We start from the raw sequence: 22,310 nt of genomic DNA, 5'->3' as shown, positions 1-22,310 counted from the left end.
GATAGGAAGTTGCATATATTTACACCTCTGTGCTCCAAATTGTATGAAGTGTAACCATGATCTTGAGAGCTACGATAAGCAGGTAAAAGTTTAAGTAAACGATCTTAGGTGTATCAAAACTACAACCATTGAAATCAGCCGACGTTTAACTTTTGCATGATTCAGCTGTAATCGACTCCCAATAAGACATAAACGTCTTTGAAAGGAATTTAATGCTCGGCACTTGCAATGTTATAGTTCCTATGATTTTGTTTACACTTCTTTCCGTTTAGTCATCATGTAAACGACAGCAATTTAGCATAGTAAATACTTGTTTTGTGTGTGGCTTATTAAGCCATTTGTTATCAAACCGGTTTGTATATGTAATAACAAACGCGTTGCATTATTTTAACTTTCTCAACGTACAGAATTACTGTGTATTTGAAAATCTTAGGGGTATACAAAGTTAAACAGGCAGTCGAAATTTATTTTAAAGAGTTAAGTTATGGAGATTTGTGTGTCGTAGATTTTGCTATTTACCACATTTATTACGCTGCGAGTCATCAAAAGTGTATCGCGAGTCGCGACATGTTAATCTGCACCCCAGAAAGTAAAATCTTTGTAATTCAATAGTTCGTGATAAATTTGTAATATCATTTCAAATTCATTTTCAGACTCTAAGTCATACTCAAGTTGCAATGCCTTTGCATAACGTTGTGAACACAAGTTATCATTCTCTGATAAGCCAAAGTATTAACATTCTTTAGTCAGACATCTTGTCTTGACTGCTCCACATTCGATGTTGATTCTTGCCTCATAGGGCTACCATAACTGACCCCTCTTAAAATTTTGTATGTAATTTGGTGAAACAAACAGAACATAGGCCTTCATAATCTCGGTTGGCAGTGTACCTAGAGCCAGGAGAAGTACAAATACGTGTGTTGTCTGTGTTTCTACATTGATGACAATAATTGTTATCGATACTGGCAATGTTTAATAAATATTTACCGAAATTTATTCCGTTAAATACGCTGAGCGATCGCAACATTGGCTACATGTGTCATATCTTGGTGTTTGTGAAATATATTAACGTACATTGATTTGGATTCAAAACGTTTCCGGTTCTGATGACAGATGGGAGATGACGGACATTTGGCATCAAACTGTCGTCTGAATAAGATCAAATGAACTTCTCTGCCTAGTAACGCTGTAAATTCTGTAAGTAGTTAGATGAATTTATTCCTTCTTTTTTATGCATTTGTTAGAATTATTTGTAATTGTTTAGTTGAACCGTACGTAATAAAGTAATGCGCGTCTCAAAATATCAGAAACTTGGCAGAGAATGGTTGAGCCTGAAAAGCGTAATGAGTAATGAACAAACAAAGCAAACCACCCCAGCTCTCACCAGGGAAGAAAAACCTTCAACTCTCGAAACATCTGAACAACTGCGAAGAAAACAATCTGCTGCAAAAGGCGCAGTTACAAAAAAGATGAAGGAGTTAACCTAATCAAATAGAAGTTTCCAAACTTGAGCGAAGCAAATATTAATGCACAAGAATTGAACGAAGTTGTAAATAGATTTTACAACGCCCACGAGCGTCATCATGCTACAATAGAAGATGATTATGATCACCAAGACTCAAACAAATACCTTCAAATTGAACAACAAAGAATTGAAAATTTTCAAAGGACCTTAAACAAATGGCTGCGAGAGTTTACAAAACAACCATCGATGTCAGAAGTCAAGATAAACCAAGTGACTTGATTAGTAACGTCAGAGAGAAGAGCCGTGTTAGATCACGTGGTTCAACCACAATGTCACTACCTAACGCTCAAGTACCAACAATTGGTGGAAATCCTGTCGAATATTGTCATTTTGTACGATCGTTTGAAAATCTTATTGAAGCGAAAAAAACTAGAAGTAATACGTGTTTGTATTATTTAGTTCAATACACATCTGGTGAGTTTCAGGAACTTGTGCGAAGTTGCTTGTCAATGGTTCCTAAAAAAGGATATCTGTTCGCAAGGAAACTTTTGAAGGAGCACTATGGTCCCCGAAGATGGATATCTGGTCGCAAGGAAACTTTTGAAAGAGCACTATGGTCCCCGAAGAAGGATATCTGGTCGCAAGGAAACTTTTTAAGGAGCGTTATGGTCAAAATTGTAGAATAGCTACGGCCTACTTACAACGAATAATGGAGAGACCCCTAATCAGAGCTGAAGATGGCGAAGCACTCCGAATATTCTCTGTATTGCTTATCAGCTGCAAAAACACACTTAAAGAAATAGGTTATCTCAACAAACTTGACAATTTGGGTAGTTTGCGAAATATTATCCGTAAATTACCTTATTCTATCAGACAAAAATGGTGTGACATAGCAGACAATATAACAAGTATTATGGAAAGAGAGGTAACTTTCGAAGACATCTCAAGATTTGTCGAGGTGAAAGCGACATTTTTAAATCATCCTATTTTCGGCAGGATTAATAATGTTTGAAATATTAGAATTGCTCAAGATCCTGAATTTCCTCGAGGTAAGTATGCCTTCGGAACAATTAGAAAGGACGCTGGAAATGATGAATGATAAATATAGTTAAACTCGAAATTGGAGGTGGAAGTTTTCTTAAATGTCCAATGTGTCGTGGTAATCATTGGTTATCTCGATGTGATATGTTCAAGGAAGAAACTGTTGAGAACAGAAAAAGAATAGTGCGAAAAAAGGGTCTCTGCGAAAATTGTTTCCTACAAGGTCATATTGTGACCAGGGATATACCGGGCGGAAAGCGAAGTTTAAATATAAATATCAAAGCCCTGCAAAGTGCTTTTAAAAGAGCCATTTAATGCATAAGAAGAAATATTTATTTAAAAGTGTAACGTTTCGTCTTGACTCTCAAGACATCATCAGACAGGGTCATATTGCTAGAACTTGCCCAAAGGAGAGCTTTAGCAAGGTTTTGTGATGTCAAGAGAAGCATTCGACATTTTTGCATCCTATAGTTGAGAACTTTGCTGTGGAGAGCTGTTCATTGCATGAGGCATCGGATGGAGCCAGTAAAGGTCTCCAGACGATAATCAACAGCAACGGTTATGTCAGCGTTGATGTTTGTCGACGCCAGCCCAATGAAGCCGGAATCACCTCGACTGGGTTGGAGATAGTGCCAGTTAAAGTCAAATGTAGAGATTTGCGGGAGACAATTAAAAAATATGCCTTTCTTGATGCTTGATCGAACACTACATTTTGCACAAACGAATGGCTAGAAGAGCTTTGTAATTCTGGAAAGAAAACTATTGTTTCGCTCACTACCTTAAGGAATGAAAACACTTTAACAGAATGTCACGTTGTTAAATTAGAAGTGTTTGATTTAAAGGAAATAAACATAATTGAGCTTCATACGTTGTTTTCTACAGGAAAGCTTCCAGTCGACGAGTCTAGCATTCCAACGCAAGCAGACGTCGATCGGTAACCACATCTTAAGGGTGTTACTCTGACAAACATCAATCCTCTATTGGCATCATCGTTGGAAATGATGTACCTAAAGCGTTGGAGACTAAAGTAGTTAGAGAGTGCAAGGGTAAGGGTCCATATGCTGTGAGAACTATCTTTGGATGGACAATAAATGGTCCTCTTGGGAGAAACAAATGGACCAAACACTTCAATTATTACATTCAATCCGATCATGGGCTGAGTGAACAGTTTAAGAAGTTCTACTGTGCTGAATTCAATGATGCTTCATACAACAACAAGGTAGAAATGTTTCAAGAAGATATACGTGCGGTGAATATTATGGAATCCACAATTCGTCTTCGTAATGGGCATTATGAAATTGTTTTACCAGGGAAATCTTTTCCTCCTTGATTTCCAAATAATCGACCTTTGGCTGAACATCGTTTAACTCCTTTGAAGAAAAGGCTGTTGAAGGTCCCTAAACTATTCTTGAAGTATGCTAAATTCATGGACAACCTGTTTGAGAAACAGTTTGCACGAAAGGTCTCTGCTGATTCATTAAATAAGTTCCATGAAGCAATATGGTACCTTCCTCATCACCCAGTCTTTAGTTCGAACAAACCAGACAAACTTTGCGTTGTGTTCAATTGTGCTGCGGTCTACCGTCTGGAACTTCCCTCAATGACCAACTACTACAGGGACCGCACTTGACGAATAATTTTTTCGGTGTTCTGACTCGATTTAAATGGGAGCCCATAGCCCTAATGGCCGACATTGAATGTATATTCTATCTAGTATATGTTCATCATGAAGATTGCAATGCCCTGAGCTTCTTATGGTGGCCACAGAATGACTTGGGCTTAGAACCCGAAGAATTTCAAATGACGGTTCATTTGTTTGGAGTGACCTCTTCGCCAAGTTGCTCCAATTTTGCTCTGCCCAACACTGCAGACGATAACACAAACAAATTTGAAAACATAGTTACAGATACAGTCAAACGTAACTTCTACGTTGTTCATTGCCTTAAATCTGTAAAAGATGAAGATAAGGCAATAACATTAGCCAGTGATCTTCGAAAACTGCTTGCCAAGGGTGGATTTCGTTTAACAAAAGTGGATTTCGTTTCAAATTCAGCGACGGTGGTGGTATGCCGGATATCGAACGAGCAGAATCAGTTAGGGATCTTTGCCTTGACAAGGTATCTATCAAAAGAGCGCTAGGCGTTCTGTGGAACATTAGCCGTGATGAATTCGTATTTCGGATTCAGCTGAAGGACAAACCGCCTACTACAAGAGAGATATTGGCTATTATCAGTTCGGTATATGATCCGTTCGGCTTTGCATCGCCTTTCGTTCTACGAGCAAAGTTCCTAATGCAAGAACTCTGTAGAAAGAACCTTGGTCTTCGAAGATCATTAGTTAAGAAAAATATATGAATCCCCTCAAGACAGTAAAAACTGTTGTGTGTAGTTGATTTTGCTGTTGTTGGAAGAGCGACTCTTTTCTTCCAGTCTTTGCGCCATTGCTCGACATCAAAATCCATTAGGATACCAGCATTTTGATCCTCCAACTGCCTTTCGACTCGACGACTTCCAACTGCCAGCATTATCGATACATGCATAAAATGAAGTTGAAATGAATAAACGCATTTGCTGGACTTCTCGGCGGGTAGGTCACAAACTTCCATTAAAACAGTAAGAAACATCATTAAGCGCACAAGCTCAAGCGAGCAACATTTCAAACCTGTTCGATCTTCTATAAGACTTTGGCTGAAAGTCTTAGTGGTGGTCTTAGTAGTGGTTACGACGTTAGACGAATGATCCTCTAGTCGGTAATGTCCTCAAACTGTATATATCCTTACGTTCAAGCGGCGTTTTGCGTTTGGCACTGCTTGTGAACATTACGAAGAAAATTGCGGTTGCTATTAAAATATTATTGAAATTTCTCCCCCCAAATAAACCAAATGTTAGAAACAAACGCAAAATTTTCTAAAAATTTATTTATTTGATCTTTGTTCTCATGGTTACTAGGTACAAGAGCATAGGAGGTAATTAAGGTGCACTTTGGAGTAACTAGGAATATGCTAGTGGTTTCTCAAGAAGCATCCATTACAAATGAGGAGTAAATGTGAGTAATGGGGAATGTGATTAGAGGAATAATTTTCTCGATGAGTGATAACCCTTTGTGTTCCCTAGCTCCCCCAAGAGCTTCCTTTCAGTGTTTTGCCACATTGTGAACAAAGTTCATAGATTTATGAACTTTTCATTTTTATTTTGAATTTTTGTGAATAGAAAGAATTTCGTGAACAATTCATGAACTTTTATTAAAAATTAAAAACTTTTTATGAACTTATCAGTTATAAAGAACAAGATTGTTTACAATGAGTATACACTGGTTTAGAGATTCGAGACAAAGCATAATTCATTCTTCAATGTTGATGTGAGCAGAATTTTTTCTTCTGTGAATGCAATCAAAACTAAAGGAAGAAATAGGTTGAACACAAAGTCAGTCTGCAGTATTCTAAAAGTTAAGCAAGGAGTGAAAGAGTCAGGAGGCTGTGTCAAATATTCTTCTTCGACCAAAGCTTTAAGTCGTATGACAACCGACATTCTTTATGCTCAAGACTCTGACTCAAGCGACAAATCTAAATCGAACTAAATAATTGTTTTTCATTGTTTTTTTTTTGTTATTTTGTACAAATGTGCAATGGTAATCATTATAATTTTACATTTGACTAAGCTTATTTCATTCATTTGGTGCAGACTATGAAATTTTTGTCGATTTGTGAACATTGGTGGATAATATTTGAACTTTTGAACATGCCGACATGAAATTATTTAAATTTCATCTGGCAGCACTGTTTCCTTTTCAACTGCTTTGTCTTGCTTCGATCTGGCAAAAAGAAGTCTTTTGAAATAGATAGATAGATAATTTTATTTTAGCACGCTTACCATTGTCAACATACAAGTTGATTTCCACATGGGGCGTGTGCAAAAATGAAAATTACAATAGAATAGTGAACTACTTACATTTTACGATACACAAGACACTAAAATGTACATTAAATGAAGTATAGATTGACTAGAAAGATATTTACATATTGAGTACATATTGAGTACATAATTGAGTACATATTTGTTTTGGGAAAGTGGGAACCGATTTTTCTTTGAAAGGTCGCTAGAGAACTAATTTCTTTAAGTTCATTTGGCAATGAGTTCCAGACTTGATCCGTTCCAATCCAAGGAAACAGCAAAAAGTTTTCGTTATTTTATGAAATTCTTGTGAAACTGAAACACTTTTTTCATAAATTAATCGATATTAGCGGTATTACGTCCTAAATTCTTTAAAAATCGGCGATTAAAACTTGTCGATTTTAATTGTTTTGGAAATATTCATTAGTCTTTACCCAAAGACTGCTATTATTACATCTTATATTTCTCATTTGTTCTTCCTAGTATTTGATGATTTCGTTATTTTCTTTAAATTTCCAGACTCGAGGTGTGCAGCTACAGTGGATACAAAATCTACCCGGGTCATGGAAAAAGATATATACGTCTAGATGGAAAGGTACTTCCGTTTACAATGTTCAACTTAGAAGAACTGCTTAATTTGTCCCTTCGTTGATATAAAGTTATTTTAAAACACACTTTGAAAACTTGATTGTAAAATCACATCTATATTATTTTGCCATAACCAATAAATGTTTTATACATCAATCTAATAGTCTTTCAATTTCCTGGACAAAAAATGTGAGAGATCCTTCTTGATGAGAAGAAATCCACGAAAGATTTCATGGACTGTCCTTTACCGTAGAAAACACAAAAAGGACTCAGTTGAAGAGGTCTCGAAAAAGAGAACGAGACGAAATGTCAAATTCCAACGAGCCATCCAGGGTGCAACTCTTGAAACTATTTTGGCCAAACGCAATCAGAAGCCTGAAGTAAGAAAAGCACAAAGAGAGCAGGCAATAAGGTATTAAACACAACCGTCTGGTGTCTTTAATATCTAAAAAATTACATCTTTTATGCTTGACTAAAAGATATTTGATTTTGTTTCTCAGTGAATATTCATTTTGCCTACATTGTATGAGTAACAACTGTGAGAATATGAATTATAATCAGAGAGAAACATTGAAAATCCTCAAAGTTAAACTTAATCAGATTTTGAGAAAATTGATCATTTTGATGATTTATAAACATTAGAGCTGCTAAAGATAAAATCAGGCAAAAGAAGGAGGCTAAAAAGATGACAAAGGTATGTAAAGGCTATAACAATTACTCAACTATTATAAAGTAAACTAGGTTGGCTTTCTCAGTGCAATTTGCTGTTGATAAACTGCTTTGAACAAAAATTTTCTGTTCAAACATTGAAAATAATATTTATTAAAAACTTTGACTGTTTGTTTGTGTGTGGGCTAATTGTATGACAAACTTTTCATGACTAACTTTTGGCAAAATTATGACACATATTGTGAATTTAATTCCCACACAAGCAAGTCATAAATTTCATCATTAAGTTCAGTTTTTATCATAAGTTTTCAATGATTCTATGAATCGTTGTCACTTTATATTGTGTATCATAAATAGAAACAGTTTAACGTATGCAGTTAGTCTATAGCTGTGTTTGCAAACCATTCAAAGCTCAACTAATGAAATCAATCGATCAATCAAAGAGAATTTGCAAATCAATCATGAATACATTTAGAGGAAGAATTAAAACTTTTGTTTAAATTTGTCTATTCGCATTATTGCTATTTTATAAAAGAAATAAAAGATGTTTTTTCATGTTTGCACTGGCTTATGCAAACCTCAGAGACATTTGTGAGAACTCCCAAGCATGTGCAACCCTTGATGTTTGGTCTTGTGCTTGCAATGATGTGGTCTTAATTTCTTGCAAGATCTCTTTAGTTTGCATTCACTTGTGGAAAACAGTAAACATCTTTTATTTACTTCTTACATGAAGTAAACCATTCTTACTAAGATATCTCAATAACACTCATCATTTATTCAAGGCCGCACAACAACCAGTGAAGACAAAAGCTCCAACAAAACAAAAAGGTGGAAGAAGTACTGGTCGTGTTGGTGGAAAACGTTGAATGTAAATTATCACACATTTCACTATAATAAATGGTCATGGTTTAATGGTATTTGCATTTTTTTAGTTTTATGTTTTAATTCATGCTTCATTGTTCAATGTTGTGTAATCTGGTTGTGAATTAAGGATGAAAATTTGAATCACAATTTCAGATGTGAAACATAACCTCCCTCTATCCTCGTAATCCCCACCTAAACCTTCCCCTACCTCCTATCTGCTGAACAAATCAAACTGATCAAATCTTCACTTGTATCATACAAGGCTGGTACCACTAAAACTAAACATTTAACTTGTAGAATGATCAAATCTTCACTTGTTTCATACAAGGTTGGTACCACTAAAACTAAACATTTAACTTGTAGAATGATCAAATCTTCACTTGTTTCATACAAGGTTGGTACCACTAAAACTAAACATTTAACTTGTAGAATGATCAAATCTTCACTTGTTTCATACAAGGCTGGTACCACTAAAACTAAACATTTAACTTGTAGAATGATCAAATCTTCACTTGTTTCATACAAGGCTGGTACCACTAAAACTAAATATTTAACTTGTAGAATGATCAAATCTTCACTTGTTTCATACAAGGCTGGTACCACTAAAACTAAACATTTAACTTGTAGAATGATCAAATCTTCACTTGTTTCATACAAGGCTGGTACCACTAAAACTAAATATTTAACTTGTAGAATGATCAAATCTTCACTTGTTTCATACAAGGCTGGTACCACTAAAACTAAACATTTAACTTGTAGACTGATCAAATCTTCACTTGTTTCATACAAGGCTGGTACCATTGAAACTAAACATTTAACTTGTAGACTGATCAAATCTTCACTTGTTTCATACAAGGCTGCCACCATTAAAACGAAACATTTAACTTGTAGACTTATCAAATCTTCACTTGTTTCATACAAGGCTGGTACCATTGAAACTAAACATTTAACTTGTAGACTGATCAAATCTTCACTTGTTTCATACAAGGCTGCCACCATTAAAACGAAACATTTAACTTGTAGACTTATCAAATCTTCACTTGTTTCATACAAGGCTGCTACCATTAAAACTAAACATTTAACTTGTAGAATGTATATTTTGGTTGACAAATGTTGCGTGAAAGTATGAAAATATATTGAAACTCACCCTTTGTATCTACAGGGTGCATGCAAAATGCAACCCATTGAAATCAGCAGACGTTTAACTTTTGCATGATTCAGCCGTAATCAACCTCCAATGAGACTTAAACGTAATTGTAAATAACACGAAATGATTTAATGATTGGCATTTTCAATGTGCTGTAGTTACAATTCATACGATCCAATGATAGGCATTTTACGCGTTTTCTCTTTACGCGTTTTTCCGTTTAGTCAACATGCAAACGACTGCAATTTAGCACAATAAATACTTAGTAGCGAGAGACTTGCCGAGCGAAAATCGAATTCGTGCAATAAAAATTAATGCCCAACATAAAGTTTTAATTAGAGCCATAGAAATAGACCAAAAACTACAATTTTTAAAAAATTTTTCTGCACCCCAGAAAGTAAAATCTTTGTAATTCAATAGTTCGTGGTAAATTTGTAATATCATCATAAACGTGAGCACGTTATTGTTTGCAACTCTCCATAGTCTGAAGGGTTCATTCCAAGTGTAAAGTATAATGAAGTAAGTTAACTGACTGTAATATTCTAATTTCGTCGTGGATATGCAATTTGAGAGAGAGTGTATAGACAGTATAGAAATACAAAGATCTGAGTCTTTTGACTGATTTTACGCAATTCATCTTATTCGCATTGAAAGCAAAGAATAGAACGTTGTATAATAAAGTTAGCATAATTAATGTATGTATAAATAGTGATTATAATTAAGGTATGTATAATGATTAGTTAATAGATGGAAGCTCGTGTACATAAGAGAGCCTTTTTCAAGTAAAAACGCTTTTTTAGTCATCCTGGACTGAATAATATATTACACCTTGGAAGCTCACTAAACATATTTTCTAAAGTTCTTTTATGTCGTGCATATTTTATATCGTTAGAACAGCGTCCATGCAAGACTTTCCACAAGGCTATTTTAGCCACAAGTATCACAGGCTTACATTTTAGCTACAAGTATTTCCGTTATACACCCGTTTTCATCTGTGTAATTCAACTTTAAACAATTCAAGTATTCCCGCAGTAATCGATCTGAGAAATTCCTTTCCTCTGGTAACAAACAACGGAGTTTCATAAGCTGACCATCGTATTTCATTAATGATACTCCTTCATTATTTTCTGCCATCACAATTTCTGTAAAGTGTCCATGGTGATAGGCAATCAAAAGAGGAGTTTTGATACAATCCACGGAGTCTGACAACAGTGGTAAGTATATGCCATCAAGGTTTACACCAACAATTTGGTCATCATAGTCACCACGAAAAAAATTGGCACATATTACCAGAATTGGTCTTCGAAGAACATTAGCTAAGGCAAATATATGAATCTCATCAAGAGAGTAAAAACTTGGTGTTTTTAGAAGAGTGACTGTTTTCCAGTCTTTGTTCCATTGCTCTACACCAAAATCCATTGGGATACCAGCATTTTGATCGTCCAACTGCCTTTCGACTTCCAACTGCCAGCGTTGTTGATAAGTGCCTAAAATGAAGTTTAAATGAATAAGGACTTGTTTGTATGGAGTCGAGTTATCTGGCTAGCCGAGAAACTCCCTTAATTGGGTACGGTACCGCTTGTATATTTGTTAACATAATTTTGCGTATGATACGCGTATCGTTCTCGTATCATACGCGTATCGTTCTAGTATCATACGCGTATCGTTCTCGTATCATACGCGTATCGTTCTCGTATCATACGCGTATCGTTCTCGTATCATACGCGTATCATTCTCGTATCATACGCGTATCGTTCTCGTATCATACGCGTATCATTCTCGTATCATACGCGTATCGTTCTCGTATCATACGCGTATCATTCTCGTATCATACGCGTATCGTTCTCGTATCATACGCGTATCATTCTCGTATCATACGCGTATCGTTCTCGTATCATACGCGTATCGTTCTCGTATCATACGCGTATCATTCTCGTATCATACGCGTATCGTTCTCGTATCATACGCGTATCGTTCTCGTATCATACGTGTATCGTTCTCGTATTATACGCGTATCATTCTCGTATCATACGCGTATCGTTCTCGTATTATACGCGTATCGTTCTCGTATCATACGTGTATCGTTCTCGTATCATACGCGTATCGTTCTCGTATCATACGCGTATCGTTCTCGTATCATACGCGTATCGTTCTCGTATCATACGTGTATCGTTCTCGTATCATACGTTTATTACAATTCACGTATTAATCAAAAAAGTTTTCTGTAATAATTTACACAAGTTAGACAAAAGTTATTTTCCAACACATTAGCAAGTTGTGTGTACTAAAGCAGAGACAAATATCTTACTTAAAGTGCTTATCTCACAATTTTCTGATTGATGGCTTCGTTTATGAGATAAATGCGTTTCTTTTCTCAAAATCGGCAATAATGGAGAAAATTGCTGCGCGTTCAATTTGCTTGATGAGAGAAGTATGTGACGTAACATAAGGACAGGAAGTTTTTCTGAAGTGTGACTTTTGCTATAATTTCTACTTTATTTACAACGGCTCTGCATCAAAATGCCTGGTAGATGTGCAGTTTTCGGCTGTTCAAACCGAGCAAATTCTGCGGAAGGAATTTCTCTTCACCGTATACCATTTTATGGTGATGAGCGTCCTGAAGCGAAGCGAAGACGTTAAATCTGTGTAAATTTTGTTGCAAGAAAACGCGCTCGATGGACACCGACTAAGTATTCGGCTGTTTATTATTGTAATGGCAAAGTAATTTGGGCAAAATTCAAATCTTTCCTGAGTCACATAGTAGACAAGCACACCAATTTGGATAATCCACTGTTTTCAAGTTGTTTTCATGGCCCTGATATTAAACCAAGGGAATATTTGTTAGAAGGTTTGTGAAGGCATTATTTAAAGATAACTTCCCTAACAGTTTATCATCATTCTTTGTTGTAATGTTTAAGTTTCAGTTGCTCATGAAAATCTTTGTGCTAAATGGTTACACCCACAGCTGATGAAGTCAATTCACCAGGCTTCACTAGTTGCTCAAACAAGTTGTTTGGAAGGATTCCTTTCTGTCCTGAATCATTTTGCTCCAAAAATGACTCATTGTTCAATGTTGGAATGTATTGCAGGTGGGCGAAAATTTCCAATATGACAATGTTAGTTGTTTTGCAACTTCCACAAGTCTTTATTGTTTAAGACACATTTTGGCATCCATCCACTTCAACAACAACTTAAGGCGTGATGTAAAGATGAAGAATGATGGCACTTTCCAAATAAATGTGGTGTATCCAAAGTTCAAAAATGGTGAAGGAACTGTAAGGGATGTCAGAGTTAAGCCCAAATTTGGTAAGTTGTTGCTAAATGTGTTGCTTTGCATCATTTCATAGTATTGAATACGACAATAATTTCTTTTTAGAGTATGTGGATGAATTATTTGAGAGTGTGATGCTGTCAATAAAAGACAAAGATGCATTATCAAATTCACAAATCTTTTGAAAGAAATGTCCCCACCACCAATGAATATCATGTTGCAAAAGCAACCCAGATTTGAGGTGCTACTAAAACAGGTCCGTCGAAAATGCATTGTGGTCAATGATGTCCCCCCCTCAATTCCAGGTAATTAATAATGATTATACAACATGTTGTAGCTAAACATGGTTTGAAAATCATTTTAAATAATAAAAATGTTTTTGTTTCATGCCAGCAGCTACCAGTGTGCCATTCAGCTCTCAAAAGTGGCAGTTTCAAAAGAAAAAAGTCAGCCAAAATGTTTGACATGCAAGAAGCCAATGAAAGGTCACAAACATGTGGCAGATTGCCCAAAAAATAGGAAAACTTAATTTTCACATCACTCATTTGTTTCATTTTCTTCATACCCTCTAAATTCCAACTTTTTATCATTAAATTTTGATCTTATTGCATGGTATGCACATGCTGGTAATGGTCTTCTTTCTTCTCCTAAGCATCCATAAATCATAGATGTGAATTCTCTGTATGTAACACATCGTAAAAACCTGAATATAAAGCCAAATCGTTACTAATGTGTCATAACACTAAAATATACTTAAATACTGGGAAATAACATAATATGCTATCATACATGTTTTCAGATCCTGTTTCTCTGTATCGTCTTTGTTCTCTGGTTTTATATTTCCTAGCAGCCATTTTTAGCAACCACTTTTCCAAACAAACTGATCTGAAACCTGGGTGTAGAGTGACACAACATGGAATAGTTGACAGATCTGCCAGAACCGACTGGTGTGTAAACTTTCAGCTACAGACTTGAGTTCTTGGCAGCACCAGGCCTCTAGAGGATTATGAAGAAGCGTAACTTGACAAAAACCACACTTGCACCTGATCAATAAAGAAAATCACATTAAAAAATTGTAATCGAGCATCTTTTAACAATTTTTTACCCAAAAGTAAATAAAAAAGCGATGGTAATCTGGAATAGAAAATTGCAAGTTTATGTCTATATTTCATAACTTGAAACCTGAATTGAAATACATTTCATAAGTTGAATTGAAATTAGAAATTTTATTACTCACCAAGAACTCAACTGAACTGTGTTATCAAGTCTTTTTCGTAGCATTTCAAGTTGCTTTTTATGTTCATTTGACTTTTCCACGTAGTCTTCATACCATGCTCGTTCGGCCATTGGTTCATCAGCGTAAAGATAGGACTCGGACTCGCCGTGATTTTCATCTATTATATTATATTCCTGGTCATTAATGTTCCTTGTTTCATCTTCGATAACATAACCGGGAATATAATCATACTCCGAATCATATTGCGAACTATGAGAGCTTTCCGAATCAGAATTCAACTCCGCCATCTATTTGTTGATAACAAGCGCTTGACTTGTTCCTTAAGTTACGTCACAGAGACTTGATCCAGGCCCTATGCCAATTATCAACTTTTACTGTCAAATTTCGTATTTGATCAATAATAATTCAAAAACAATGCAGCGCATGAAAAAATTCTAATATAAGTTTTAGATTACTTTTGAAGAAGCAATATGAAAATTCAAAAAAAAAATTGTGAGATAAGCACTTTAAGCTGTAAAACTTATGCAATGTCAGTTCACGAAACTGTATGTACTAGCAATTTTCATTTTGGAGCCCATCATACGCGTGTTCCTATCACACACCCGATGATCTTACCTGTCACATCTTCTGTAAGAATTTGACAGATTGATGTTTTCAGACAACCACAAATTATTCCCATAGTTCTTTCCTCTTCTCCAGCGTTGTTGTCTGTGCCGAGGAGGTGTGTTTATGTGGTCTGCGCAACAAAATGTGCTATTAGTGTGCGTGAGTTACGTGGGCGATGACCTTTTGGTATGCGATTTGGTATAGTAAGTGGGTCACTACTAACTGAAGTTGTCTAACAAATGTCACATATGTTTCTACACATAAGAACATTTGTGACAGCTAGACAACTTTAATGGACGCTTAAAAGTACAAAGGTAGTACACTTTTGACAAACTTACGTCTGTGATTTTTTGTTTATTTTCGTTGTACAGGAGAACAAAATTGTCTTAAAAAAAGGTATGCTAAGTTTAAGGGAATCACTACTAACTGAAGTTACTTCTCTTGTACCGTAAAATTCAGGAAACCGGCGTAGTCTCTCATTGTTTAATTTACGAAAATGCAATAGCACCCTTGATTATGGAGCATTATCATATATTGAGTATTTGTAATCGCTTTTAACATGATATTCGAAGAATAAATTATCAATTAAGTGCAGAAATTTGATAAATGAGAAAAGACGTGGTTATTATGAGGCTATAGCCACACGTACGAAGTGCATATCTACATATATAAGTAAGCGAATATATTACTTTATTACTAATATCAAGACAGTTCTTTAGATATGAGGATTTAAGCCTTATAGAATGACAATATTTCTTGTTCATTTAAACAAAATTTGTTGAAAACCGTTCACACCAACTGTCTATTCTAAGAAAAGCATTTCTTTCTTCTTTAAACATTTATGACAAAGACCCTGATCTTCTTCTGTACCAAAACATCCACAACCTTTAGTTACACATGGTATTAACTTTGATGGTCGCCTTTATACTGGTGACGAAGGTGCTGAAACACTTTGTCTCTCAACAATTGTCTAAAATATAAACGACTCTTCTATACATGAGGTTGCAAATGTGATAAAAGATTTTTGGCGAAAATGAGTACAATTTATTGATTTTTAGAGATTGTGTGAGAAATTTTTTTGTTAAGTTAATTCAACAACAAATATTTACCTGATAATAGTGGGGTTCATTTACATAATAAAACATGTGCAAGTCATGATTTGTATTCTTTTGCTGTTGTGCTATTTTCCATTTCCTTCTAGCTCTTTCTTCTTCAATCTTCTTATCAGACTCTAAGTCATACTCAAGTTGCAATGCCTTTGCATAACATTGTAAACACAAGTTATCATTCTCTGGGATGCCGAAGAATTGACAATCTTCAGTTAGACATCTTGTCTTGACTGCTTCCACATTCGATGTTGATTCTTGCATGATAGGGCTACCATAACTGACCCCTCTTAAAATTTTGAATGTAATTGGGTGAAACAAACAGAACATAGGCCTTCATAATCTCGGTTGGCAGTATAACCACAGCCAGGAGAAGTACAAATACGTGTGTTGTTTGATAAATATTTACCGAAATTTATTCCGTTAAATACGCTGGGTGATCGCAACATTGGCTACATGTGTCTTATCTTGGTGTTTGTGAAATATATTAACGTACATTGTGTTGGATTCAAAACGTTTCCGGTTCTGATGTCAGATGGGAGATGACGGACATTTGGCATCAAACTGTCGTCTGAATAAGATCAAATGAACTTCTCTGCCTAGTAACGCTTTCTATTCTGTAAGTAGTTAGAGGAATTTATCCCTTCTTTTTTATGCATTTGTTAGAATTATTTGTAATTATTTAGTTGAACCGTACGTAATAAAGTAATGCGCGTCTCGAAGTATTAGAAACTTGGCAGAGAATGGTTGAGCCCTTAGTCGAATTCTACAAGAAGTTCAAAAAATTTATCCTTATCAACTGATATATCGACGAGGCCCTGTTTTTAATTAACGATCTTTCGAATGGCTAAATCTAACAACGAAGCGAAGAGCGTAATGAGTAATGAACAAAGAAAGCAAACCATCCCAGCTCTTACCAGGGAAGAAGAACCTTCAACTCTCGAAACATCTGAACAACTACGAAGAAAACGATCTGCTGCAAAAGGCGCAGTTACAAAAAATATGAAGGAGTTAACCAAATCAAATAGAAGTTTCCAAACTTGAGCGAAGCAAATATTAAAGCACAAGAATTCAACGAAGTCGTAAATAGATTTTACAACGCCAACGAGCGTCATCATTCAACAATAGAAGATGATTATGATCACCGAGACTCAAACGAATACCGTCAAATTGAACAACAAAGAATTGAAAATTTTCAAAGGACCTTAAACGAATAACTGCGAGAGTTTACAAAACAACCATCAATGTCAGAAGTCCAGATAAAGCCAAGTGACTCCGTTAGTAACGTCGGAGAGAAGAGCCGTGTTAGATCACATAGTTAAATTACAAGTTTATATAGATCCAAAGCCGGGTGAAATACCTTAAGTGGAAAACCAATGATGGCTGCAAAGAAAGCAGCTTCGATAGTCAAAGCAACTGCTTTGGAGGAACATCAATCTTTAGACGAACAAGAGCTTTACTTAAAATATTAAGAGTTGATTCACCGATAACGACAGGAAGAAGAAAAAAATGGGCCTCAAACAAAGGAGACACCAACTACAGCTGAAAGCTGAAATAGCGAAAGTTGAAGCAGAAGAAGTGGCTTACAGTGTAGCTGGAACTTATGGAGCTTTTGCCCGATTGTCCTCACGAGTAGACCAAACAGATTCTCATGAAATAGGGGAGAAGTGAGGCAGAAATAGGGCAGGAGGATGCTAACAGTAAACGTTAAATACAATAAAGTTCCATGTTGGCAAACAAACGGTGACAACCACACTTAACCAATACTGCCAACTTTTCAACCACTCCCTCAAGATGCTGGCGTAAATGCACCAACACGAGATGAAACGCATAAAGGTCTCATGTTTCGCAGGAACAACCAAAATCGGTCGTAACGCGGAAGTCTTCACGAATTAGACGCATCAAAGATTGGAAGTTTGGATGATTCACAAGTAGCAAAAAATTTCTTGCACGACATGTTGGATATGCAAAATGAACAGTAGCAGCAGAGTCAACTCATACTAAAAATGCAACAGGGACAATGATTTACAGGAACTGCTTGGTGAACACCAACAATAGGCTCTTTCAATGTCACTACCTAACGCTCAAGTACCAACATTTGTGGAAATCCTGTTGAATATTGTCATTTTGTGCGATCGTTTGAAAATCTTATTGAAGCGAAAACAACTAGCAGTAATACACGTTTGTATTATTTAGTTCAATACACATCTGGTGATGTTCAGGAGCTTATGCGAAGTTGCTTGTCAATGGTCCACAAAGAAGGATATCTGGTCGTAAGGAAACTTTTGAAGGAGTATTATGGTCCCCGAAGAAAGATATCTGGTCGCAAGGAAACTTTTGAAGGAGCACTATGGTCAAAATTATAGAATAGCTACGGCCTACTTACAACGAATAATGGAGGTACCTATAATCAGAGGTGAAGATGGCGAAGCACTCCGAAGATTCTCTGTATTGCTTATCAGCTGCAAAAACACACTTAAAGAAATATGTTACCTCAAAAAACTTGACAATTTGGTTAGTTTGCAAAATATTATCAGTAATTTGCCTTATTCTATGAGACAAAAATAGTGTGACATAGCAGACGATATAACAAGTAATAAAAAATGAGAGGTAACCTTCGAAGACATCTTAAAACTTGTCGAGATGAAAGCGAGAGCATTAAAACATCCTATTTTCGGCAAGATTAATAATGATTCAAAAATTAGAATTGCTCAAGATCCTAAAGGTCCTCGAGGTAAGCATGCCTTCGGAACAATTGGAAAGGACCCTGGAAACGATCAACAATCAAATATAGTTGAACTCGAAACTGGAGCTGAAAATTTTCTTAGATGTCCAATGTGTCATGGTAATCATTGGTTATCTGGATGTGATATGTTCAAGAAAGAAACTGATGAGAACAGAAAAAGAAAAGTGTGAAAAAAAGATCTTTGCGATAATTGTTTCCTACAAGGTCATATTGTGACCAGGGATATACCGGGCGGAAAGCGAAGTTTAAATATAAATATCAAAGCCCAGCAAAGTGCTTTTAAAACAGCCATTTAATGTATAAAAAGAAATATTTATTTAAAAGTGTAACGTTTCGTCTTGACTCTCAAGACATCATCAGACAGGGTCATATTGCTAGAACTTGCCCAAAGGAGATCTTTTGCAAGGTTTTGTGATGTCAAGAGAAGCATTCGACATTTTTGCATCCTGTAATTGAGAACTTTGCTGTAGAGAGTTCTTCATTGCATAAGGCATCGGATGGAACCAGTAAAGGCCCCCAGAGGATAATCAATAACAACGGTTATGTCAGCGTTGATGTTTGTCAACGGGATACTAATGGGGCCGGAATCACCTCGAGTCGGTTGGCGATAGTGCCTGTTAAAGTCAAATGTAGAGATTTGGTGGAGACAATTAAAACATATGCCTTTCTTGATGCTGGATCGAACACTACATTTAGTACGAACCAACAGCTAGAAGAGCATCGAATTTTTGGAGAGAAAACTATTGTTTCACTCACTACCTTAAGGAATGAAAACACTTTAACAGAATGTCGCGTTGTTAAATTAGAAGTGTTTGATTTGATTGAAATGAGCATAATTGAGCGTCCTACGGTGTTTTCTACAGAAAAGCTTCCAGTCGAAGAGTCTAGCATTCCAACGCAACCAGACGTCGATCGGTGACCACATCTTAAGGGTGTTACTCTGGCAAACGTCAATGCATCTGCTGGCATCCTCATTGGAAATGATGTACCTAAAGCGTTGGAGATTAAAGTAGTTAGAGAGTGCAAGGGTAAGGGTCCATATGCTGTGAGAACAATCTTTAGATGGACGTTAAATGGTCCTCTTGGGAGAAACTAATGGACCAAACACTTCAATTTTTACATTCAATCCGATCATGGGCTGAGTGAAAAGCTTAAGAAGTTCTACTGTGCTGAATTCAATGCTTCATTCAACAACAAAGTAGAAATGTCTCAAGAAGATATACGTGCGGTGAATATTATGGAATCCACAATTCGTCTTCGTAATGGGCACAATGAAATTGCTTTACCATAGAAAAGTTTTCCGTCTAGATTTCCAAATAATAGACCTTTGGCTGAACATCGTTTAACTCCTTGGAAGAAAAGGCTGTTGAAGGGTCCTAAACTATTCTTGAAGTATGCTGAATTCATGGAAAACCTGTTTGACAAACAGTTTGCACGAAAGGTCTTTGCTGATTTATTAACTAAGTTCATGAAGCAATATGGTACCTTCCTCATCACCCAGTCTTTAGTTCGAACAAACCAGACAAACTTTGCGTTGTGTTCAATTGTGCTGCGGTCTACCGTCTGGAACTTCCCTCAATGACCAACTACTACAGGGACCACACTTGACGAATAATTTTTTCGGTGTTCTGACTCGATTTAAACAGGAGCCCATAGCCCTAATGGCCGACATTGAATCTATGTTCTATCAAGTAAATGTTCATCCTGAAGATTGCAATGCCCTGAGCTTCTTATGGTGGCCACAGAATGACTTGGGCTTAGAACCCGAAGAATTTCAAATGACGATTCATTTGTTTTGAGCGACCTCTTTGCCAAGTTGCTCCAATTTTGCTCTGCTCAAAACTGCAGACGATAACACAAACGAATTTGAAAACATAGTTACAGATGCAGTCAAACGTAACTTCTACGTTGTTGATTGCCTTCAAATTCAGCGACGGTGGTGGTATGCCGGATATGGAACGAGCAGAATCAGTTAGGGATCTTTGCCTTGACAAGGTATCTATCAAAAGAGCGCTAGGCGTTCTGTGGAACATTAGCCGTGATGAATTCGGATTTCGGATTCAGCTGAAGGACAAACCGCCAACTAGAAGAGAGATATTGGCTATTATCAGCTCGGTATATGATCCGTTCGGCTTTGCATCGCCTTTCGTTCTACGAGCAAAGTTCCTAATGCAAGAACTCTGTAGAAAGAACCTTGGTCTTCGAAGATCATTAGCTAAGAAAAATATATGAATCCCCTCAAGACAGTAAAAACTGTTGTGTGTAGTTGATTTTGCTGTTGTTGGAAGAGCGACTCTTTTCTTCCAGTCTTTGCGCCATTGCTCGACATCAAAATCCATTGGGATACCAGCATTTTGATCCTCTAACTGCCTTTCGACTCGACGACTTCCAACTGCCAGCGTTGTCGATACATGCCTAAAATAAAGTTGAAATGAATAAACGCATTTGCTGGACTTCTCGGCGGGTAGGTCACAAACTTCCATTGAAACAGTAAGAAACATCGTTAAGCGCACAAGCTCAAGCGAGCATCATTTCAAACCTGTTTGATCTTCTATAAGACTTTGGCTGAAAGTCTTTAGTACGTGGTGGTCTTAGTAGTGGTTACGACGTTAGACGAATCATCCTCTGGTCGGTAATGTCCTCAAACTGTACATATCCTTACGTTCAAGCGGCGTTTTGTGATAACCCTTTGTGTTCACTAGCTCCCCCAAGAGCTTCCTTTCAGTGTTTTGCCAGATTGTGAACAAAGTTCATAGATTTATGAACTTTTTATTTTTATTTTTGAATTTTTGTGAACAGAAAGAATTTTGTGAACATTTCATGAACTTTTACTAAAAATTAAAAACTTTTTATGAACTTATCAGTTATAAAGGACAAGGTTTTTTACGATGAGCATACACTGGCTTAGAGATTCGAGACAAACATAATTCATTCTTCAATATTAATGTGGAGAGAATTTTTTCTACTGTGAATGCAATCATAACTAAAGGAAGAAATAGGTTGAACACAAAGTCAGTCTGCAGTATTCTAAAAGTTAAGCAAGGAGTGAAAGAGTCAGAAGGCTGTGTCAAATATTTACCATCGACCAATGCTTTAAGTCATATGACAACCGACTTTCTTTATGCTCAAGACTCTGACTCAAGCGACGAATCTAAATCGAACTAAATAGTTTTTCAATGTTGTTTTTTTTTGTTATTTTGTACAGATGTGCATTGTAAATTTACATTTGACTTAGCTTATTTCATTCATTTGGTGCAAAGTAGGCAATTTTCGTCGATTTGTGAACATTGGTGGATAATATGTGAACTTTTGAACATGCCGACATGAACTTATTTAAATTTCATCTGGTAACACTGCTTCCTTTTCAACTGTTTTGTCTTGCTTCGACCTGGCATAAGGAAGTAAGTCTTTTGAAATACGTTCCAATCCAAGGAAACAGCAAATTGTTTTCGTTATTTTATGAAATTCTTGTGAAACTGAAACACTTTTTTCATAAATTAATCGATATTAGCGGTATTACGTCCTAAATTCTTTAAAAATCGGCGATTAAAACTTGTCGATTTTAATTGTTTTGGAAATATTCATTGGTCTTTACCCAGAGACTGCTATTATTACATGTTATATTTCTCATTTGATCTTCCTAGTATTTGATGATTTCGTTATTTTCTTTAAATTTTCAG

At 36.2% G+C, this 22,310-nt stretch overlaps 1 protein-coding gene, 2 long non-coding RNA genes and 1 other non-coding gene across 5 annotated transcripts; all 4 read left to right on the top strand.

The window, feature by feature from the left end:
• Positions 1-1,076: 1,076 nt before the first annotated feature.
• On the top strand, positions 1,077-1,426 carry LOC124442400. The gene is made up of 2 exons (XR_006947241.1): positions 1,077-1,197; positions 1,265-1,426. It is a non-coding gene; the product is annotated as an uncharacterized LOC124442400 (long non-coding RNA).
• Positions 1,427-6,901: 5,475 nt separating this feature from the next.
• Positions 6,902-8,565, top strand: LOC124442391 (60S ribosomal protein L24-like). Its single transcript, XM_046992893.1, has 4 exons — positions 6,902-6,991; positions 7,149-7,396; positions 7,627-7,678; positions 8,436-8,565. The coding sequence occupies exons 2-4, from the start codon at positions 7,191-7,193 to the stop codon at positions 8,517-8,519; spliced, it is 342 nt and encodes a 113-aa protein (XP_046848849.1). The 5' UTR covers positions 6,902-6,991; positions 7,149-7,190; the 3' UTR covers positions 8,520-8,565.
• Positions 7,476-7,553, top strand: LOC124443440. The gene has a single exon (XR_006947664.1). It is a non-coding gene; the product is annotated as a small nucleolar RNA SNORD34 (small nucleolar RNA).
• Positions 8,566-12,721: 4,156 nt separating the features above from the next.
• On the top strand, positions 12,722-13,723 carry LOC124442397. 2 transcript variants are annotated; one of them, XR_006947238.1, is made up of 4 exons: positions 12,722-12,753; positions 12,822-12,970; positions 13,041-13,240; positions 13,329-13,723. It is a non-coding gene; the product is annotated as an uncharacterized LOC124442397 (long non-coding RNA). The 2 variants fall into 2 exon arrangements; XR_006947237.1 differs by having other exon boundaries at positions 13,041-13,723.
• The last annotated feature ends 8,587 nt before the right edge of the window (positions 13,724-22,310 follow it).

The sequence above is a fragment of the Xenia sp. Carnegie-2017 genome, unplaced genomic scaffold (genome assembly GCF_021976095.1).
Source record: "Xenia sp. Carnegie-2017 unplaced genomic scaffold, XeniaSp_v1 HiC_scaffold_20, whole genome shotgun sequence".
In the NCBI taxonomy this organism is placed as follows: Eukaryota; Metazoa; Cnidaria; class Anthozoa; order Malacalcyonacea; family Xeniidae; genus Xenia; species Xenia sp. Carnegie-2017.
Note: the sequence above shows the minus strand (reverse complement) of the source record. Positions and strands in the feature narration are given on the sequence as shown.

Bases quoted from the DNA above. Each gene is read 5' to 3' on its own strand.
- LOC124442391 (XM_046992893.1), top strand. From the start codon at position 7,191: ATGAGAAGAAATCCACGAAAGATTTCATGGACTGTCCTTTACCGTAGA. The intron at 7,397-7,626 runs GTATTAAACACA...TATAAACATTAG, and splicing joins CAAAGAGAGCAGGCAATAAG to AGCTGCTAAAGATAAAATCA. The intron at 7,679-8,435 runs GTATGTAAAGGC...CATTTATTCAAG, and splicing joins AGGCTAAAAAGATGACAAAG to GCCGCACAACAACCAGTGAA.